The sequence below is a fragment of the Ursus arctos genome, unplaced genomic scaffold (genome assembly GCF_023065955.2).
Source record: "Ursus arctos isolate Adak ecotype North America unplaced genomic scaffold, UrsArc2.0 scaffold_12, whole genome shotgun sequence".
NCBI classification, from domain to species: Eukaryota; Metazoa; Chordata; class Mammalia; order Carnivora; family Ursidae; genus Ursus; species Ursus arctos.
Window position 1 is genome coordinate 6,093,266 of NW_026622786.1, and position 21,826 is coordinate 6,115,091.

Consider the following 21,826-nt stretch of genomic DNA (forward strand, 5'->3'; position numbering starts at 1 on the left):
AGGGTCTTCAACAGAGCAGTCCTTTTATTCTGCTGTACTAGCTTCAGACTTGAAAAGTACTACCATCAGAATCCTATGAGGTGCTTTAAAAAAAAAAAACAACAACTTTAGAGCTAAGGCTTACGGATCTACATTTTACTCAGGTTCTCTGGGTGATCCTTAGCACGCTACTTTGAGAACCGCTGACTAGAAGAGGCAAAGAAAACAAGTGATTCACACCTGGAAGGATGCACAGTTAGATTAGAATCCTGAAGTCTTGGAACCAAGAGCAGGGCTTATCTAGTGTGAATCAAGGAAGAAAATACTTTAGGACACAGGAATCAGATAGACTATCCAGGAGAGTTTCCTCAATGGAGAGGAAGGGCGACATTTTGCCAAAACTGAGGTGTAAGATGGAGAGAAGGCAACACATGTGTAGTATGGAAAAGAATATTTGATATTATGTTCTAGCTTCATGTTTTGGGGAAAAACTCCACTGTTTTCACGACACAAACCGATGAAAGCAAAGCTCAACAAAGTGTCCTCAAAAGATAGGCTCTTCGTTTGATAGATTCTGTCTTCCACAGTATCTGTGATTCTTAAGGTTGTGTGGAGAGCTCAGAGTTTCAGTTTAGTAACTCCGGAGAAAAAAGAAAATAGTCCATGGAGGTATCTGCATTTGGTTTGATTGTATATTCAGCTGTATGATCAAAAGAGATGTACTGTTCTTACCCATGAGCTTAATCAAGTTTACACATAAAAAAAGTGAAGCAAAACTTTGCTTGTGGCACCTGGCTGGTTCAGTCAGTAGAGCACACAACTCTTGATCTTGAGGTTATGACTTCAAGCCCCATGTTGGGCATAGAGCTTATTTTAAAAACAAAAACAAAAACCTTACGCTTTCGCTTAAGTAGAATTTCACTTCAGTAGAAAGAAATATCATGGGGGTGCCTGGGTGACTCAGTCAGTTAAACGTCCAACTCTTGATTTCAGCTCGGGTCATGATCTCAGGGTTGTGAGACTGAGCCCCACATCAAGCTCCACACCAGGCATGGAGCCTGCTTAAGACTCTGTCTCCTTCTCCCTCCACCCCTCCCCCACTTGATCTCTCTTTCTGAAGAACAAGAAGAAGGAGGAGGAGGAGGAGGAGGAGGAGGAGGAGGAGGAGGAGGAGAAATATCATGGTAATTCAGAGTGAAAGAACCAGCATGAAGGATGATCACAAGAATACTTCCAAGATTGTTTGACAAAGTATATAGCATAGAAGAATAGGCTTAGATATTAAAAATTGGGAGGCAGGGGTCTAGCCATGGACTAATATGCAACTTTGAGCAAGTTGCTAGAACTTTTTAGACCAGAGTTTTCTTGACTTTGAAATAAGGATTAGGCTAGACGCCAAGGTCCTCTTCAGCGCTAAGATTATTCTATGACGTGGGGATGTTTACGTGGCACATAATAGGAAGGGAAACAATAGGGCATGGATTTAAATTTGTACTTTTGCACTGCTGTGTTCTAAACAACAGGCCACAATGATTATGACCCTCAGGGATGAATGAAGGAGTGAATGGATTAGCCCTACATTATCAGCATGCTCCCCAAGCATCTTTTGAAAAAATGCCTTTAAAAACAGAGTAGCCAGGGGCACCCAAGTGGCTCAGTTGGTTAAGTGCCTGCCTTCGGCTCAGGTCATGAACCTAGGGTCCTGGGACTGAGCCCCACATCGGGCTCCCTGCTCAGCAGGGAGTCTGCTTCTCCCTCTCCTCCCCACCTCTGTTCACCCTATCTCTGTCTCTCTCTTTCTCAAATAAATAAATAAAATATTTTAAAAAAACAGAGTGGCCAATCTAACCAATGAATCAGCTATATACCACTTTTGTAAAGTTAACAAAACAGCAGAGATTATTAACATTGCTATTCCATGATTTAGGGATTCATGCTGCTAAGAGAGAGCTGAGTGGAAACAAAGGGGCCCCTGTAAAAATCCTCCTCCCTCATGGACTATTTGGGTTCCACACACAGCAGTGAAGCATCATGGGTAGTAGGAGATTTCTCCTATGTTCCAGTCAATGCAAAAGAGCAACACCTGTCATACAACTGGGAGATTTTCACTCATGAATACATGGCTAATAATGGGCACTATTGTACTGAATTAAGACCAGATTTAAATAATTTGAATGATCACCATTATCCAATATTATTGAGTTTTCTCTAAAGAATTTGAACCATTAACACATGGAGCTTGATGTGGACCAAGAAGCCCTACAGCAGCACAAATGCCTTGGCTGCAGCAAGGTGAACTCCTTGGCTATGGTGGCCTCTCGGTGGACAGGCTTTCCTTCTCTGGGTGGTGTCCTACCTGATGTGGGCCACAGAGGAGAATCCTGCTTCCTCAATTTGAGCCTTTAGCTCCTTCAGTTCCCCCTCAGCTCTCCTCTTCTCCCCTAAGTGCTGGTGGATCTCAGCCCTCAGGTGGAGCATTTCCTCCTGAAGACCTCTGTTATTGTCCCCTCCTGTTGAGGAAGGAGGGGGAAGACATACATTCTGGGTCTCCACAGCTGCCAGGCTCTTCTCCAAGGCCACCTTGATGATCTGAAAGAAAATCATAATTTAAAGAAGTTAGGTCAGGAGAGAGGATCCAAGAGGAACATCAGATTGCAAAGGCAGCCTTTAATAGGAACAAAAAAGGCAGCCCTAAAATGAGCTCGCCCTAAGGACTTCCTCAGCCATAAGGGTTCTGGAGACTGGTCTGGGTGGGGAGGACACAAGAGGGCAGGGGGGATTGCTGCCATGGGCAGGAAGAGCAGCATCCAGATGTTGGTGAGAAAAAAACACAAGCACATCATATATCAAAACCCAGTGCAAACACATGAGGTTTACACAGGACTGGAGAGTGTGGGTGCTGTGATTCTTCTCTTCCTGGGAGACAGAGTCCCCTGAGAGGCTTCTTACAAGATGGGAAACTTCCTTGACTCCACAACATCTGAGTCCTTGACTACAAAGACCTCGGCTTGAGACACCAGCTCTCAAAGCCTAAGGCCATGTCTGCCCCTCAGGCCCTAAAAAGGAAGACGAAGACAGAAGGCACTCAGCTACAAGTAAAACAGCAGCTTAATTTCACTGGCAGCAGGAGAATCACGCCCTATAACTACAGAGAAGGTAAAGTGAGGCCACCTGCCCACGTGTTGGTTATCACCCTTGTGCTGACGCTGCCAGGCAAATTCTCTCTACAAATCTAAGCACCTGAGAAGAAAACAAGGCGGAAATAACTTCCCAACACCTTTCTATGTTTTGGGGATACTCCTGAAGTGACTCTTCAGTGCGTCAACTCAAGGAGATCATGTAGCTTTTCCTCAAAGAATTTTTTTAAGACTGTCTTATTGTTCATCTTGGGCTCCTCTCCAGTTTCCCCCACACTTTTAAAAGTATGAGAAACTAAAACCTGAGTATGAGAACGCACTCACTGTATGACTAAGTATTTTGGTGCAAGCATTTCTTGTCCATCCATCCAATATGAATTTTAATACATTTAATACATCCCAAAGCCATGTGGCTTCTTTCTCCGCTCTGTGACTGCACTTTGGGGTTCTACTTAGCTTCGGGTCTATTTTGATCTCCCAGTTTTCCACCTCTCTCCCACATATATTTCTAGCTCTTGCTGTTCCTTCTATCTGTATTAATAGTGTGACTTGTACTTGTTGCTGGCAAATGCATTCTGGCTATCCAGAATCATTTCTCAATGATCCAAGTCCTCAAAATATTTTATGTGGCTCTCCATAAATCAAGTAGTACCCACTCAGTTGGGGATGATTTGTAGAATTAATTATATGCTTTGTATCTTCATTCAGGTCACAAATATATTGAACAGAACAGGGCCCAGAGCAGCTTAAACGGATCTATGATTGACAGAGCTGCTTGGCCTGGCACAAAGCCATAGACTTTTGCTTGTAACTGAGTGTAGTAAGACGTAGGCTGTATGGGTGGAGTTGGTTCATGGCATGTATGTGCCATGGCGTTTAGTAGCACAGCAGTTGAGGTTGCAAAGAAAGAGAATGAAGAAAGATGCATAGACACAGTTGCTCATTTCCCAGGCATTCTTAGGGCTCTGAGCCTGACATTTGTCTCCCTGGCTCTGCTGCTGGGCTCAGTTACACTGTCCTATCTCCATATGTGCCACCAAGCACTTGGGACAAAACAAAGAACGGGAGACTGGATAAAACCACTTTTGAAAATTTAGGACCTCAACCTCTCATTAAAACTATGTGATGTCACCTTTCTGTATAAACCCTTTCCAACTAACTTAACTGAAATAAACATTGCCAGGGCGCCTGGGTGGCTCAGTCGGGTAAGTGTCTGCCTTCAGCTCAGGTCGTGCATGATCTCAGGGTCCTGGGATTGAGCCCCACATTGGGCTCCCTTCTCAGCGGGGAGTCTGCTTCCCCTTCTGCCCCTGCTTGTGCTCTCTCTCTCTCAAATAAATAAATAAAACCTTTAATAAATAAATAAATAAACATTGCCATCAGCTTTGAATATGGGCACTTTATATCTCTCTAAAACCTAAGTGTTCCTTCTCTTTAAAAATAACATCTCATCTCGGGGTGCCTGGGTGGCTCATTTGGTCAAGCGTCTGCCATTGGCTCAGGTCATCATCCTGGGGTCCTGGGATTGAGCCCTGCGTCGGTATCCCTGCTCAGCAGGGGAGTTTGCTTGTCCCTCTCCCCCTACCCTTACCCCCTGCTCGTGCTCTCTCTCTCTCTCTCAAATAAATAAATAAAATCTAAAAAAAAAAAAACCCCTCACTTTAATGATACCTATCTTTTTTTTTTTTTAAGGTAGGCTCTACACCCAGTGAGGAGCCTAACGCAGGGCCTGAACTCATGACCCCGAGATCAAGACCTGAGTGGAGATCAATAGCTGGCTGCCCAGCTGACTGAGCCACCCAGGTGCCCCAGCTGTACCTATCTATTTTTAAACTTCCTTCTGCATCTATGTGATATTCTATTGATTTAAATATACCTAGTTTCTTTAAAAAGAAAAAAAATAAGAACCACAGAATGTCAATACCAGAAAGGGCCTGAACGTACACCTGGTCTAATTTCCCACTTTAAAATTAGAAAATAGAGCTATGATTTGTTTCCAAGCTAATTTGGGTTCTGTGTCAAAGGGAGCTTACTTTGGCTATCTTTAAAATTAAAATGTAAATGCATGAAAAATGATTCAGAATCTAGCTTTTAATCAGTTTTTCTTTCTCATCCATGGAAAGTCGATATTTCTACATTTTCCCCAAATAAAACCCCAGGGCTTTCAGTATGTGGTGGTAGGATGAATCCTTTAGGTCTATTGTTAATCATATCTCTTACAGGTTCCTCCCCACTGGCCATTTCCTAATTCATCTGTTCTAGTGCTTCCATGGTATAATTAAACCTTTTTTGTGTGTACTGGGTTTCCTTTGACCCTACATGTCTGATCTCTTATTTGAATTGAGTTGTTTTCTTTTTACCCTATGACATAGGTAAATGTAAATCAGTTCTCACACCCATGAAGGTCATTAATGATTTTTTCTCAAGTTCTTCACACTAAGTCTACTGACTTTTTTCTCCTTCATTGCATTTGAATCTTGATTCTTGATTAACTTTTTTCCACTGAAAAAGTTCAAAAGAAGAAAGGCAATGCTTGATTCGTTACACAGGCATTTCCTAGTTATTACAGACCTTACATTTGCTTGAGAATGGGATTTTCTGGGAGATACTTAGGGAAAATTACCAACATAGCCAGACCTGAGACTTCCTCATGTAAATGAATCTAAAAATAAGGAGGGCACGTATTGCATGGGGCACTGGGTGTTATACGCAAGTAATGAATCATGGAACTTTACATGTATGGTGACTAACATAACATAATAAAAAATTATTATTAAAAAAAAATAGGGATGAAGCAACTTGCTTTGGCCAAAAGATAGCTCTTGCTGTGGAAGGAACACCAAGTGGGATGTGTTTGTGAGGGGAAGTCTGGGTAAGCCCGAGGTAGGAAGGTAGCTTGGTGTTGAGTAAAGTTTACCTTCCAAGGACACAGCAAGGAGGAACTCAGAGCCTGATTGTAAGGGACTATTTCCCCAGAAACCAGCACACACAGTTTTGAGAATCTGGACACAAAACAGTTACAGCAAAACAAGCTTTATTTATTTGGCAGCAGGAGAGTCACGCCCTCAAACTCCAGAAAGGTTGAAGTGAATTTACAATGATATCATACACCAAGGTTCCTCCTACCCAAAACTAGAGATTGATTTTCAAGGAAAGGTGATGGAAAGAAAATGATGCTTCCCCAAGATATTCTTCATCTGGCAGGTACCTAAATTTGTTTATCATGAGTCAAGCCCTCATAGAAAGGTGGACTAATAATTTATTAAGTATCTCGGCCAAGTAATAGGGCAGACATTGCAAGGGAAATACACATGCCCCAATGTAAAGGTTTATTCCAGGGTTGAACTGACCTTCTCAAAATGTGGTCTGGGCATTTGCTCCATGCTACGCTATAGGAAGATGCTTCACATCTGTGTCTCTTGTTCACTTTTTCTGAAGCTAATCCTGTCCACAGCAGCAATAACCACCAGTGACCACTGACATCCCAATCTAACTCTTGGAGTGGACATTTGCTTATCTTGCAGATCCCTCTCTTCTCCCCAAAGCTCCTCAGTAACATTAAGGAGTGCGAGGCAGAGGGATCTGTCCAGAGGGGTAGTAGTTTACATAATTAAAGTCACAAGCATTGGTTAGGAGGACTTAGAAGAAGCTGTTCAAGCAAAAAGAGAAGTAGAACTCATGTAAGAATTTAAGGAGAAGTAAGGGTCAGGTGTGGCTAGAGCAACAAAAGTGGGATCTTGGTAGAAGGTAAAGAAATGGTGTTGAGGACGTGAGGTATCCCAGACAACTAACTACTCATGTCCTCAAGAGCCAAAGACTGTGCCAAGTCCTATGAGATTTAAGGAATGTTCATGTAGGTTCTTTTTGTTGGTCTCCTCTTTTTCTTCTACAGGAGGTATAGAGGCAGACCCAGAAAGCCTCATTTTCCCAGCAGTTTTCTTAATAGCTCCAAGGAAGCTATTACTGGAAAACCCCAGCTACTTCTGCAGAAGAATGGATACCAATGATCCACTTTCTCCTTCATAACTCAGAGACTCACAGGCATGATTCATCCAGGAGACATGATTGCTAAGTGTCACTGGGCAAGGTGGAGACACATAGGAGTGCCAGTGAGTGCAAGGGGATCAATGTCAGTGACTTAATCTCTGAGGTCCAGGATATTCAACTCTTGAGCTTGTGAACATGCTGCTTACACCTTCACTGATGGCTGGTGGGAACAGTGTTTCAGCCTTGGGTACCAAGTTCTGAGGTTTGATGGGGGCTTGCTCTTGAAGTGTCACCCGCTGGTCACTGATGTGTCCCAACCTGGGTGGTCTGTCAGGTTGCCCAACGGAATTCTCTTTTGTGTAACGAGATTTCACCAAGACAGATCCCTGCTTTGGAAGCATTCCAGTCCTCTTGGAGGCTCTCAGAGAGCACTCTCCTGAAGCAGGTCTTAGGCCTGCCACCTCCCCAAGCAGCCCTCCGATGACTCCCTGGCTTCTGTGGTGTGTTTCAAATACAAAAGCCCAAGAGGGGAACTGTCCATGGTCTTGTTGTAAGTGAAAATTCTTCTGAAGCTATAGCTATAGATGGTACATAGGGGCAAAGGTGGGAAGGAGGAACAAGAGATAGAAGGAGTAAAAAGAAAAAAAAGGTGGATTGGAGAGAAAAGTGGAGTAAGGATAGGGGTTGGCTGGTAAGGTGGCTGGGAAGCTCAGGGAGGGCGGAAAGAAGACTGGGAAGTGGTTTTTATAAAAAGATAGCTTCTTACTCTAGGCTCACAAGGGCTACAGGAGACCACCAGACCCCAAAGGGCTATGAGCCTTCCACCCTGGGAACCCAGAACCTGACTTGGACTTACTTGCTGGTGGCTATTGTGTGCAGCCTCCTCCTCAATGCTGTCCGTGAACTCGGTGCTAGCATCTTCGGTATCGTCCCCTGCAGCAGCACCTGGAAGTGAGTCCAGAAGAGAAAGGTGATTCCCTTTACAGGTGGCTTCCAGACAGCAGCTAAAATTACACTTTTTGCCATCTGCCTCTGATTTCTTCCTTTCCCCATATGCATGGCCCCCTAGCCAGTAGGGCTGAAGGTGGAACCAGTGTGCCAGATCTGTAGAAAAGCCTTATATCACTGATACTTTCTTACTAATATTGAAGCTTAAGCCTTAGAACATTCACTGGCTTTGACTGCACAGACCTGCACTAAGGAGCTGGCTGTTAGAGTGGTTACCCCTCTCACCTACTTCCAGAAAGCCTGAACTATTTCTTGTCCTGCCAATCTGGCTGTCACGACCTTCTCTTTTGAAACATGGGCCCAACATGACTAACCTTTTCCCCACCATCAAGTACTGAGAGGGTCCCTGGTTTCCTGGGGATTAAGGGAGACCTCCTTTTCTCATACTTTTCCATCTCCGGGATCATGGGGTGACATTACCTCTCTAGGGGCTCTGTGTCCTACGGAAGCTCAGGACTAGTTAAGACTCAAGGCACAGAATGGTTTGGGTGTTTCCTAATTCCTTCCTTTAACCTCCCCATCTCTCTCAAACTCTTGTTCAATGCCAACATCTTTTGCCTGAAGGGTGTCTTGTATTTCTTTGTCCAAATGAGTTTTAATACATTCTTTCATTCCTTAAAGATGGACACAGTCACCCAAGGGCACAGATATCTATGTCTTGCACTCAGGGAGGACAAATAACTGCAGTTTGTGGTCTGGGCAAAGGTGTGAGACAGTGTTGACCAAAAGAACTTTCTGCAACTCTATGCATGTGCTGCCCAATACAGTAGACACATGTGGCTACTGAGCACTTGAATGCGCTAGGATGATTGAGGAACTGAATTATTTAATTTAATTTAATTTAATTTAATTTAATTTAATTTAATTTAATTTAAATTCAAATTCAAATTTAACGAGCCACACATGGCTCATGGCTACCATATTGGACAGAACAAAGCTGGGGCATTTCTTCCTCTCCACATCTGTTACAATAAAAGACTGTCCATCGGATTTTAGGTTAAGACCTGTGGCCCACATTACTGATTTCTTCTGAAAATGGAGGAATTTATGATGGTTAATTCATTTTAACACCAAAGAAAATCCACCATGACACTCTACAGAACAGGTCTTATAGAACGTGCCCAAGTTAATGAAGCTTGAGCTCTAGTTCTGACCCTGGCCTCAGCAACCAACTTTTAAAACTCCTCTTCTGACCACTGAGTAACCTGTGCCCGAAAAAATTAGGTGGTTTGTCCAAGGTTATACAGCTAGTCCTGACAAGAGCTGTGCCAAGGAGTCAAGTCTCTTGACCTTCAGACAGAGGCAACTCACTGTTCCTTCTGGTGACAAATCAGATCTTTATCTTTGTCTCTTCCTCCAAGACCAAAGACCTGCTCCTGAGCTGAGACATCCGTGGATGAATAATGAGCATCCACTACCCTCTCTGTAGGTAAGGTGAACAGGAGCAGCTCACACCTTCATTCCATCTCTTGTCATCTGCCAGTTCATGCCAGAGTATTTGCAATGACCAAGGCCAATCTTATTAAAGTACTAAAAGGTAGTAAGCATGTTGCCCTAACAACTTAATATTATGACTCATTCCACAAATGTTGTATTAACTTTGCACCACGTTCCTGTGCCCTCTTCAATAAGGTCCTACCTACAAGGAGGTACCTCCACCACTCAGCATTCTTAGGAATTCCCTGGCAAACAGTGTACAATAGGGGTTTCCCACACTTTTTCAAACAAGCCCCAGAACCATCTCATTCACAATACTGGCTGCAGAGAGATGGATGAACACACTCCCTAAGCTTTGGTAACTCACTGAAATCCAGGATGCCAATTCACTTGTGGACCTCCATATCTTATTATGTTTATTTTGGAAAATCTTTCCCTGCACAACAGTAGAGATCAGAATCTTTCATTTTTTTCTGGCAAAGAAAATGACTGTCCCACTCAATGACAGATTAAGAAAACATAGTTTTCACATTGTTTCTCCCCTGAGATCTGGGCTAGAGCAAGATCCTGTGGTTGAAGAAAGCTCAGCTGGATGAGTTGAACTCATCTCCATTATCATTCTCAGTGGCTTGTGTGGCCAGGCTGCCCCACATCCCAAGAGGATTCCTGTGCTAGGTTCCAGGAGTAAGGTAATGGATGACTGGAAAAAGTGACTGTCATTGGTCTTGAAGGCTTTCATCTCATACGTTCTGCCCTCCACTTACCTTTGTAGCTTTCTGATGCCACATCTGCATTTTTAGATAATGTTCTCTCTTTAATTCACTCAGGGACACAATACCATGGTTTTGACTTCATCAGGAGTTAAATGGAGACCAAGTTAAGAATGCCCATTTCATCCCAACATTCTAGTATGTAGGAGTTTTGCTTTCCTTATCTATTTTTAGCTAGCTTAGTCTGCTGTAGCTCCTTCAGGGGAGTTCAACAGCTGCTCAGTCTTTCACCAATGTGAATTAGAATGCTGAAGGCTGTGGGGGGAGGCGGCTAGAATCAAGTTGAAAAAATCTTATAGAAAACATTGGAATGAATAAGTTATCCCACATGAAGCCCTGTAAGTTGACACTAGACACCCTTCTGTTACCATTTTTTTAAAATCAATGACAATAAAATAATTTCTCTTTTGTGAGGGAATACCCTTTTCTAAGCTTTTACAAGGCAACAAAATGCTATCTTCCAAACTAACTTGTAATGTTCCAAATTTATAATTTAAAGGTACTATCCTAAAAAAAAAAGTTAGAAAAAAAGGTACTATGCTTTATATTGGTGGGTCTTCTGGTTATTATTTCAGATTCTCTGGAAACTAAGAGCCTGTCGCTTCAAATTTCACTTTCTCGTTTCCAGGTTTTATCTCCAGATTAAGTTTTACAAGTCAGACTAGAATTTTTTTTTTAAGATTTATTTATTAGAGAAAATGAGTGTGGGGGGGTGTTGGAGAGGGAGGAACAGACTCCCTGCTGAGCAGGGAGCCTGATGGGGGACTTAGTCCCAGGACCCTGAGATCATGACTTGAGCCAAAGTCAGACACTTAACCGACTGAGCCACCCAGGCACACCTAGACTAGAAATTTTATTAAATTTTTTTTTTTTTACTTGAGTTTTTGATGGTGGTTCCCAAATTGTGGTTCTTGCAAATTTCTAGGCTTGGAGCCATATATATAATGGAGGTGGTATCCCAAATCCCTTTTAGATTTAGAAAATTATTTTCCACCAGCTATCTGACTTGATAAAGTACACAGAAATAAAAGCCTCTAAAACACTACAAATCCTTCTGTGAAAATTTAAGTGTTATGCAAATGTTTTCTTTTAATCATTGATATAAAAATTGATAATTTGTGGAGATTTTTAGTTGAGGAAGGCAGAATTATTAAGAACATGGACCCTGGAGCCTGATTGTCTAGGTTTGGTTTCTGCTTCTGTCATTAGTTATATGACTTTAGGCAAGCCACCACCTTTCTGTAACTCAGTTTCCTTACTTACTAATTAGGGTTAACAGTGATATCCACTCCATACAGTTGTTCACTAGTGAACTTCAAAGGCTTCACTGCATTTGAAGTGCTTAGAACAGTGCTTGGCACACAGTGTATACTCAATATTATTATTGTTGTTGGTAAGCAGACATGGTCTATGAGCTAAAAAAAAAAAAAGGTGTCCACAGATCCTAAGTGTAATCGGCAGAGAGGAATTTAATACCTAACATTATAACTGGATGATCTCGATTGCATCTATCTGCACTGCCTTCCTTCTGAATATCTGTTTCCCCCAACAGGAGGCTTGAAATAATACTTTTTGGTCTCTCTGCTTCACAGGACTGTTGAAAAAACAGAGTTGTCAGTAAAGTAGGATGAATTCTTTTGAACAGGTGTTTTACAAACAGAATTCATCGTTACTACATTATGACTGCCTTAAAACTCCATCATGTATGAATAAGCCTTAGAGGAAAAGTCATATAGTGTTATGCTAATTCTTCAATAATGAGCCCAAACTGGGTTATGACAAGACCCTTTTCCCTGAATTCTACTCTAGTCATTATTGTTTCCCCTTTTAGCTATTTATATTCAACCAACAGAAAAGGAGTGATATTTCCCATATAATTACTCAGAACATAGCAGGAGTCCTGTTTGACTAATTTGAAAGGGGATTCAAAGAACGAAAACTGTACAGCATGGGTAAGCATGTGGTGCCAAGCTCCCGGCTGGTCTTCCCCTCAGGGCCAGGCTCTCAAACCAGATCCTCTGGGCCATCTCCCACTCTCTCTTAGGGACCTGCCATGTGCTCATTATTACAAGAACACTCACACGTTCATGTCACGAACCAACTAAACTATCCCTGATTTAAATAGTATGATGCTGTATGACAGATTCAAACAAAAAAGGTCTCCTGTCAAACTCTGCATCCATTCCCTTCTGGACCATAAAAGAACTTTAAGATTTCATATAGTCCTCCATAAGCTTCTGCTGAGAAATAAAATTCTTCCACTAGACAGATTCTGCTCCGGGAACAGAGGTAGCTAAGGAAAGAAAACCGCAGTCAGCAGTCAAGCCCCTTTACGGTGTATCTTTGTCTTTATATTGCAACATCTCTAAGGCAGCTTTCCAGCCTGTACTTTATTCAGAAAGCAATTTTCCAGGGACTTAAAATTCTGTAATGTCAAGGAGTTCTTCCTGCTCATGGCCTCTTTTTTTTCCCTCAAAGAACACAAGCAGCAGGCCTTTCCAGGAACATTTTATGGGAGTAGCACCACTGACCGTAACAGGTGGCTCCTCAAATCTCCGTCCTGCTTGCTACTGCTCTCCCTCAGCAAGGAGAACAAGAAAGAGTTTTTAAGCCTAAGGAGTTCATTTCACATTTCTGGGGGAAGTGTAATGCTTTCTTTAGTCTCACTTCTTTGAGGGAAGAATAATGCAGTTTCTTCCTCTTCCCTCCTCTAGTTAAATAAATTACAAAAGCATTCACTCATTCTGGAGCCTTCACTTCCACTTGGATTTTTAGTACAATGATCAATAACACTGGTTCTCCTATAAGGAAACAAACAAAAAAGACATGAGCTTTCTCTACTTCTCATCAATCTTTTCAAGAATGAAACCAAATGGTTACTGTTTGGCCTTTGATACTTTTATTGGATCCGTAACAATTTTCTGTGTCTCAACTAAAGTAGCTGAAATTCTAACACTTATGTATTAAAAAGAACACTCTCCATTTTAGCACAAATGTTAACACAGTTTAACACAGCACAGTGCCAGGAAGAAATGAATTTCCAGAGGAAAATATACAACTTATTTTGGTGGGAATATAGTCCTATAAATAATCTAATGCCAAGTTATTGGATCACTTGTCATTTCCTTCTTCATTTAAATTGGTAGGAAATCACTTTACTTTTTCTCAACGGCCCTAGGACCAAAATTTTAAGTGATAGAAGTAAAACTGCTTTTATTGTCAAACTGAATACTTCATGGAAACAGAAATTCATGAATTATAGAACATACTTGTACACACACATGCCTCTAACGTTTACAGATTGAGAGGTTGGTATTTTAGAGCAATGATTTTGGTAATTGCAAAAGGAAGCAATACTCATGTTATATACGAAAGGCAAAGCTACATGCATATGCTAGACAATTATGAGTTTTTAAAGGGAACAAGGAAGCCAACTTAGTTCATCTACTTAACACCCCTATTCTTCATATTATTCTCTATCGAACATCTTCTTGCTGAACTTCCTACTTTATCCTTCCAGGCTTAGCAAAAGGAAAACAGTATGATAAGTAAAAAAATTTTATTTCTGGAATTTGGCATTAAACAACATAAAGGGAAAGTAATGCAAAAAGAATTAGTACATCACTTCGTAAGTTTAATCATTCTTTTTTGAAATCTGGTAAAATTGGTATTGTCAGCTTTACATGTTATGTTTCCCTTCCACTTCTCATCCTCTACTGGAAGCAAATTACAACACAGATTTTTTATTTGGGAAACTCGTCCTGGCTCATGTGATTATATAGAAAGAAGTTGACGACTTACCTTTTGTCAATACTCAGACTACTTAAAAGCAACATGCCTGTCTTCTAATTATAAAAAAGTTGTTTAACAAAGTTATTACTCTAAATGTCTAGTGAAAAGGTGCCTTAAATCCATATTCCAAAATGTTCTAAGACTCAAAAATTATTAACATACAGAAATCACTCTGACATGCTGTCCCAATGACTCATTCCTTCTATTTTTTATTACCAGGTTGCCTCATATAAGCTCCATACTCCTAACTACTCTTTCTACAGTACCGATGGTTCTTCAGGACCAAAGGGAGAAGAAAAGCTCTCTAAATTTTAACCTTAAAGAAAAGAGGATGCTTTTCTTTTATATGCTTGGTTCTCACAGGATGTTAGCATCTGAAAAAGAAAGCTAATTTCATTTATTCTACCTCTACCATCTCTACAAGGCAAGATGGAAAGTGGACTGTCAGGGCGTGGGTCACTACTATTTCCTCCTAGCTTCATAGGACGACTGTCCCAAGGCATTGGCTGCAGACCCTTGGAATTACTACTGGGGCCCTCGTTGAAGAGGCAACTTGAGTTTTTCAGGGACATCAAATGTGGAGATTCTATGTCTTTTTCATATAAAAAGACCATGAGGGGTGCCTGGGTGGCTCGGTCGGTTGGGTGTCTGCTTTAGGTCAGGTAATGATCCCAGGGTCCTGGAATCAACCATCAAGTCAAGTCAGGCTCCCTGCTCAGCGGGGAGTCTGCTTTTCCCTCTCCCTCTTCCCCTGGCTTGTGCTCTCTCTCTCTCTCAAATAAATAAATAAAAATAAAATCTTAAAAAAAAAAAAGACCATGAAACCAGAAAACAACAACTTTATCCTAAGAAACAGGAACTAGAGTTTGTTAATATTAGTTACTCAAGGAAAGCAAAGGAACTGAAGTATTGTCCCTTTAAGATTAGCAGTCTAAAAGGAAGTGACTGTAGGTAGGTCAATTTTTATTCCTCAATGAAAGGAGCAATTTTTTGGTATAGTCTGACCTGCTTCTCCTTTCCCTCATCAGAAAACCCTAGATTAAACTGGAAGAGAGACAGAACTAACATCAATTTTCTTGAACTGTTTTGAATCTGTGAACCAAACTTCCCAAGACCAGATACCAAATTAGCACAAATAAGCATGAAAGTGAAAGGTCTTTTATGTGTATCGGTGCCAGAGGTCACTTAGGTATAAATTATGCAAGTAGCTTCCCTCCAGGAAACTTTTTGTGGCTAGGATCTAATATCCTATACAGGTCACAATTTTCTTAATCTTTACATATCTCTTACTGTATATAATGACATTGACAAATCTTTTAAAAATATGAATAGGGAAGTAGAGGTACCAACAACACCCCTGCTGTCTGCAGTGAATGAAGAGAAGTGGGTGTGAGAGAGGGGTCCGTGACATTCAGGATAAGCACATACCTCTCAGAGCAAAAGGCTGACAATATTAAAAGAGCCCAGTTGTGCCTTTAAAAAAAAATGATACCTTGGCTAAATAGCTAAGAAGAAAACACCAGAAAAATGTTGACTTTTACTAGGCACTAATAATCGTCAGACTTCTGCAACAGAAAAGGGTAAGGGAAATATCTATCAAAAGGACTTCCATTTCATTTATTAAAATAAATGTTCTGGGAGGTCCTTTTCAAGTCTACAGCTCCAAGAACTATAGACTTCATCTCCCCTGACTCTCACAACCATTACTTTGCATATTTGCTATTATCCAAAAAGGAAATGTAAGTAAAAACAAATCTACTGATATGAATTTTTCACAAATTAAGTTCTATGCTCCTAATTAATCATGGCCTGGGTTTAATTCATTCAAGATTTTTTTTTTTAATTCAAGCACAAGGTTCTACAAGCCCATGATGCTTTCTCTAAAATTATTAAGTCTGAAAAATGCCTGAAAAAGGTCAAATAATCCCATAAGAGAAAGGGTCTGTGCTCCTGAGGAGAGAATGGAATCATATGCTATCATGGTAGATGGAATTCTGTGAGTGATGTGGGTAATCACAGCATCATCTGTCTGTGGGTTATAGAACAAAATTCATCAGAGTCTAGTTCTCTAATAAGATGCCACATTAGCACACAAACTTGTTAGGCTGGCCAGCTCTCTCCAGGCAGCACTGTTCACAAGCCTCACTCCAGGACATGAGTAGCACATTCCAGTCACATCTATAGTGTCAGGATCAATCTCTTAAGTTTATCTTTTGCCACAAAAATCACTTACTTATCTAAAATGTTTCCCAAGGACCAATATTAAAGGTGATTAACCGTAGCACAAGTCAGTCTGTCTCTTTAGGATCCAAATCAGGACCAGCATTCACTTCCTTTTCCCCACTAATCTATTTTGATCATTTTTCAATAGGAAGTTGGGTTCCTCATTATTCGGGCAGCTACCTTAAAATTTCTAACACTTAGTAACAGTTCAAGACACCACGGGAAATTCCTACTTTTGGAGGATGATAGAAGCAGGATTATAATTAGAAATTAGTATAATCACTATAAGCCATTAGAATCCAAGAATCACCAATGGTTGAATCTTAACAGGACACTTATAAAGCTTCCTTGGTCTGTTAGCAAAATAAAGGGAAAACACTTCCTAAATGCCGTGTAATCATATGACAGACTAGTCTTTGCCGGGTTGACATTTCTGTAAGTTCAATCACTCCCTCTATCCTTTTCCAGTTACAAAAAGCTTTGTGTAGGAAAGCGTCTCTCAAGATTGGAAGATGAAGAAAGTGGACGGTTCTGCTTATACTTCCTATCCCCCTCCTTAAATGACTCCCCACCCCAAAGCCCATGAAAACTGGAAAGCATTTCATTAAGAGGAAGGCTTATGGCTATCAATCTTTTACAAAATACTTCATCAGAAAATCCCAGGGTGCTTCTCCAGCAGAATATTTTCTTCCCTATCCACTTTGGTCTGACTGATGCTCTATCTGTTGTTACAGGCACGGGTAAGGTTACAGAAAGTTGGACAGAATTTAGAATATAAGGCAACCCATGTCAACAGATGAATGTGAAAGAAATTAAAGTGTCATGTGAATAATGGAGGGAAAACAGAAAACTCATTGTGCGCCCCCTCCTTGAGAAAGAGTACTCAGTCACCTTTATGATGCTGGAAAGCCTCAATCCCTGTTCAGCAAAGTCCATGTTTCAAACTTGAAATCTCAGCTTCTAATCTAGGAAATTTATAACCAACAGAAATCTGAAACCTCATGGTGTTGAACCGCAAAGCTCCAAAGTAATCCTGATTACTTTTTATACTCTTGACATTTAGCTAGCAGAAATACAATCTCCAGGACCCCTTTCTTATGCCTGTCATGCTGCCATAAGAAAGCACCGAGACAACGGCCCAAACCTACCAACCCAGATCTACAACATTTCTTCCTAAACTATTCAAACACCTCAAAGCTTATTACTTATTTTAATGGAGTAATGTTTAAGCACTAAAACATGAAAAACACAGGACTCCACCTCGTGCCACTACCAAATGAAAAACCAGAAGCAATACTTTCCTCTGACTGCAATAAGCAATTTGGTGAAATGCTGAATTTAAAGGGAAACATTACATTTGAAATTATCTTTTTACATAAAGAATCATGACTCTGAAAGACATGTGGGAAAGCCTCAATCCCTGTTCACCAAATTCCATGTTTCAAAACTGAAAGGAGTCTTTATTGAAATCGTGTTCTGACTACATAAAACCCTTGGTTTAAAGGAAAAATATTAATGGAATTTAATCTGCACCTAATCTAATTTCACTATCACTATTACTGAATTATCATGTCTGAAACACTTTCAGAGGAGAAGGTTTACTGTGAACACTTCAACTATCTTTGCCTCCTCTCTCTGACTTGACCCTTCCAATACTTGGAGTCTGCTAATGGCAAGACTTGGCTTTGATTACCTTCTGATAAGGATTATACCACTTTTGCAAAGTCATTCTTATAGACATTTAATCTCTCTCTCTCTTTCACCCTGAAACTTTTATTTGATTAAAAAATCAAGTCAAATCAAAGCTTAATTCTCTCAGTCAAAGAGCAGGAGTTGGCAGATGGCAAAAATAATACACGTGCATGCATTTATGACATGATATGGAACATATGAAATGGACGGTGAGAGCAAGGGAGTAATAAACTTCATTGGCCCATGGGAAGAGATGGGGGAACAGGGAGGGGCCAGGGAAAAGAGTGAAATGGTGGGAAAACTGAAATGGAATGCTTTAAAAGGTGCACATACACTTTGTAACCTCCACCATTCAACTCCGAGATAGATATGTACAGCGCCATACAGGTAGACTAAAGTAAGTTTCACTTTGTAGCTGATGCTACTTGCAACAGTTCTACCATTAGCAAGTCACCATTTTAATTCTGCCAGAGTCAGACAAGGCTCTCGGGTTAGTGCAAACAAGGTTTTCCATCCTGGGCTGCAGGATGACCCGCCAGTGCTCAGAAGGCATGCTTGTGACGAACTCGCACACTTTCCAGTTCCCCACCTCCAATGGCGGCCAGGGTCTCCAGCCTGCTTAAGCGCTCCAGGCTTCTTCCAAAAACTTCTTCCAGCCGACCGCGTATCACCTGGGCCCCTTCTAGTTCCACCTGCAGAGTTCGGTCTCTCTCAGAGCTGAGTAAACATCCCACATGGAAGGAAAACGGATTAGCCATCAACTGTAATGAGTCTACGTATACTTCCGAAGAGCCATGAGACTTTCTAAAGGACGCTCTCCAGGACACAGTAATTGAGCACGGTCTTTGTTTGGGCACTGTTATCCTTCACTGCAGACAGATCAGCAAGGCCTGCTCCTTTCTTTAAAGCTTGTCATTTTATGCTAGATTGTGAGCCAATGTCACATAAAAATTATAGTTCCTAAGACTTATCTCATACCCTTATAGCCGACATAAGAGAAATTTTACTTTTTGACAAGTATTAATTTCTGAAAAAACAAAACCCAGGAAGAGCTAAATGCAAACCGAAGAAATACTGAGCCAAGTACGATGGCTACTGAAGATATGTTCTCTCATTTGGTAACCAGACTGGACAAAGCTCTGAAAAGGAATCCAGTTCAGAGAGACTAAAGATCCAGAAATTCTTTAAAAAGTAATACAATCAACTGGTCCTTCTTGTATCTTTCCTCTCCCTTCATTTCTTTGAAGTAGAAAGAAAAACGATGCTTAAACTGAACAACAAACTAGAAGAAAATGAATAGTAAAAGAATAAAAATTAGGAAAGAGAAAAAGGGACAAGGGGAGAAGGCAGAATGAGAAAAAAAATAAAGGGAATATGAAATGAACCAGAACGACATAATACACATGACCAAAAGTCAAGAGGTACCAGCAAATATATTCACCATGATGGCTATCAGTGATCCTGGGTTGATACTAGCCATCGTGGTGAATATATTTTCTTCAATGATACTTGGCGAGTATCAATACCCTTCTATCCTCACTCTTGGAACGGAACAGCCCTTACCCAGGACATGGAGCAGAGGAACGAAAGGAAAACACTGAGTGTTTACTATATGCAAGGCATTATTTTAGTTTATATTCCAACGACTTACTTGCTGTCTTTGATTTCCTGACAAGTCTTCTCATTTGATCACTGTGTAGCTATAGGAGATAGGCACTATTCCTGACTCAAGATGTAAATACTGGGCTCTGAGAGATCCACACACCACAAATGACAAACTGAGTAATCCTAGTAATTGTCTCTCTCTCTTTTTCTCCCTGCTTTGAGATCAGAAGCACCTGCTCCTAGAGAAGAATGGAAGGGTAAACACTGCCGTCACTCTCCTACCTGTCTGGATGGGCGTGGAACTTCACCAGACTGCTATAGAGCTGTCTCTCTGCTTATAAAGCCTCACTGAGTCGACTCCGTTCATCCACCAGCCCTTCGAGCATCAGCAGCAACTGAAGAAAGAACAGAAGCAGTACGCAAACGGACGTGAGACATGAAGCCACAGGGATCCTGAGAGAGCAGCCAAAGGAATGTACTCGCATGTACTATGACCAAAAAAAGCTCACCATCTTACTACTTGCTTAAACTTCCTATTATACAGTTTTCAAATCAATGTCACATTATCTTTTTTTTAATCTTTAAAACTCTATAGGGCAGAAGTCAAACATGGAAGCAAGAAGAAGAAAGAGGAGAGAGAGGCCAGAAGCACAGCAAAGAGCTAAGAGAAGGGAGTGGAAGGGAAAGAGAGGAAGTGCCAGAAGGACACATACAGTAGGACTTATTGGTATTCTTCATTCATTCAGTCAATATTTATTGAGCACATTCTATGTGCCAGGCTCTGTTCTAGGGATCAGCTTACTATCTAGTGGGTGGAGGAGACACCATCAATCACAGACCTGTGTCGCAGAGAGCTATACAGTAAGTGCTGTTAAGAACATGAGCCACAACGTACGCAACCAGCAGAGAGGTCTGTTTAATTGAACTGCTCGAGTTAAAAGCCAGGACTGGAGTGAAATGAGTAGTTAGTGAGAGAGATGATAACAGGGAGTACAGGCAATAGGTCGTTTTTAAATCTGGCACTGAAGAGAGGTCAGCTATGGAGGAGCAGCTAGAAAGGAATGACAAATGTTAGGGGTATCTCTTGCTGCTGCTGACCAAGGCAGGCAACCTTAGAGCACAGAGATCTCTCCCCTTCAGAGATCACTGAGATCGACAGCTTTTTCAGTGTTTGTTTCACAGTAAAAATAAGGTTTATAGTCCAATGACTTACCTGTTGTCTTCGGTTTCCTAAAGTTTCTTGACCCTGTGACTCTACTGAAGCAACTTTTTCCCGAAGAAGTAAGACTTCTTGGGTCAGGCGTTCCATAGCTGGTATGTCCTCAGGATCAACCAGCTGCATCTGCAGGTCCTAAAGGTCAAGAAAAAAATCAATAAAAATGTGGGGCGGCTCAGTCAGTGGAGCATGCAAGTCTTGATCTCGGGGCTACAAACTGCTATTTAGCAGAGGAGCAAAGGAGCAGAAGTCCCTGAAACAGTCTGCTGTACTTTCAAGTGGAATGTTGATAAGCCATATGAAATAATACACTCTTTGTGAAATCTCAGCAACTCTAATACAAGTCAAAAAGAATACGGTGATATGAAGAGGCTCAAACCGACAGTGCATCAAGGAAATAAGTACTGGCCAAGGGACTCAGGATATCTAAATGTTGTCTGAAGATGCCCTGCAGGTATTCTGAGCTGTAATCATTTCCAAGGATCTTGAAAGAGCTTTGAAGGACCTTTATGAGGTCTTCCTTAATCTGTATGTTCCTGGTCAGGGACTCCATGTCAGCAGCCTGCACGTGCAGCTCTTCCTCTTGCACGGCCACCATGGACTGTAGTGCAGAAAGTTCCATCTGTGGAGAGAAGAAGTCCTGAAGTCAGTGTGCAGAGGACACAGTATCTGTCACATTCATATTTGAACCCCTAGGCCAAGGCTCTTCCATATTGTATCACCATCAGCCAGGAATGCGAGTGCCAACCAGAAGCTGAATTACAGTGTTCTGGTGGATCACATCAATAAACCACACGGTGTGGTACCAAAGGGTGTTGCATGGGAAGCTGTAACGGTAGCCTTAAGGATGTCCTCCACTTTAGTCAGCACTACGAAACATTTCAAATTTGCTTAATGAATGAGTTTATTGCGTTGCTTACAAAATGGGTCACCATTAGCAGACGAGTGAATCCTCACCAACCCAACAGAATCACTACTCT

General features: G+C 41.3%; 1 protein-coding gene across 1 annotated transcript in view; it reads right to left on the bottom strand.

The window, feature by feature from the left end:
• Positions 1-21,826, bottom strand: part of LOC125281757 (myomegalin-like) — a 155,084-nt gene that overhangs the window by 52,392 nt on the left and 80,866 nt on the right. The window contains 6 exon segments of the mRNA XM_057310761.1: positions 2,336-2,568; positions 7,960-8,048; positions 18,615-18,742; positions 19,913-20,025; positions 20,844-20,981; positions 21,352-21,468. Coding sequence (XP_057166744.1) covers positions 2,336-2,568; positions 7,960-8,048; positions 18,615-18,742; positions 19,913-20,025; positions 20,844-20,981; positions 21,352-21,468 — 818 coding nt within the window.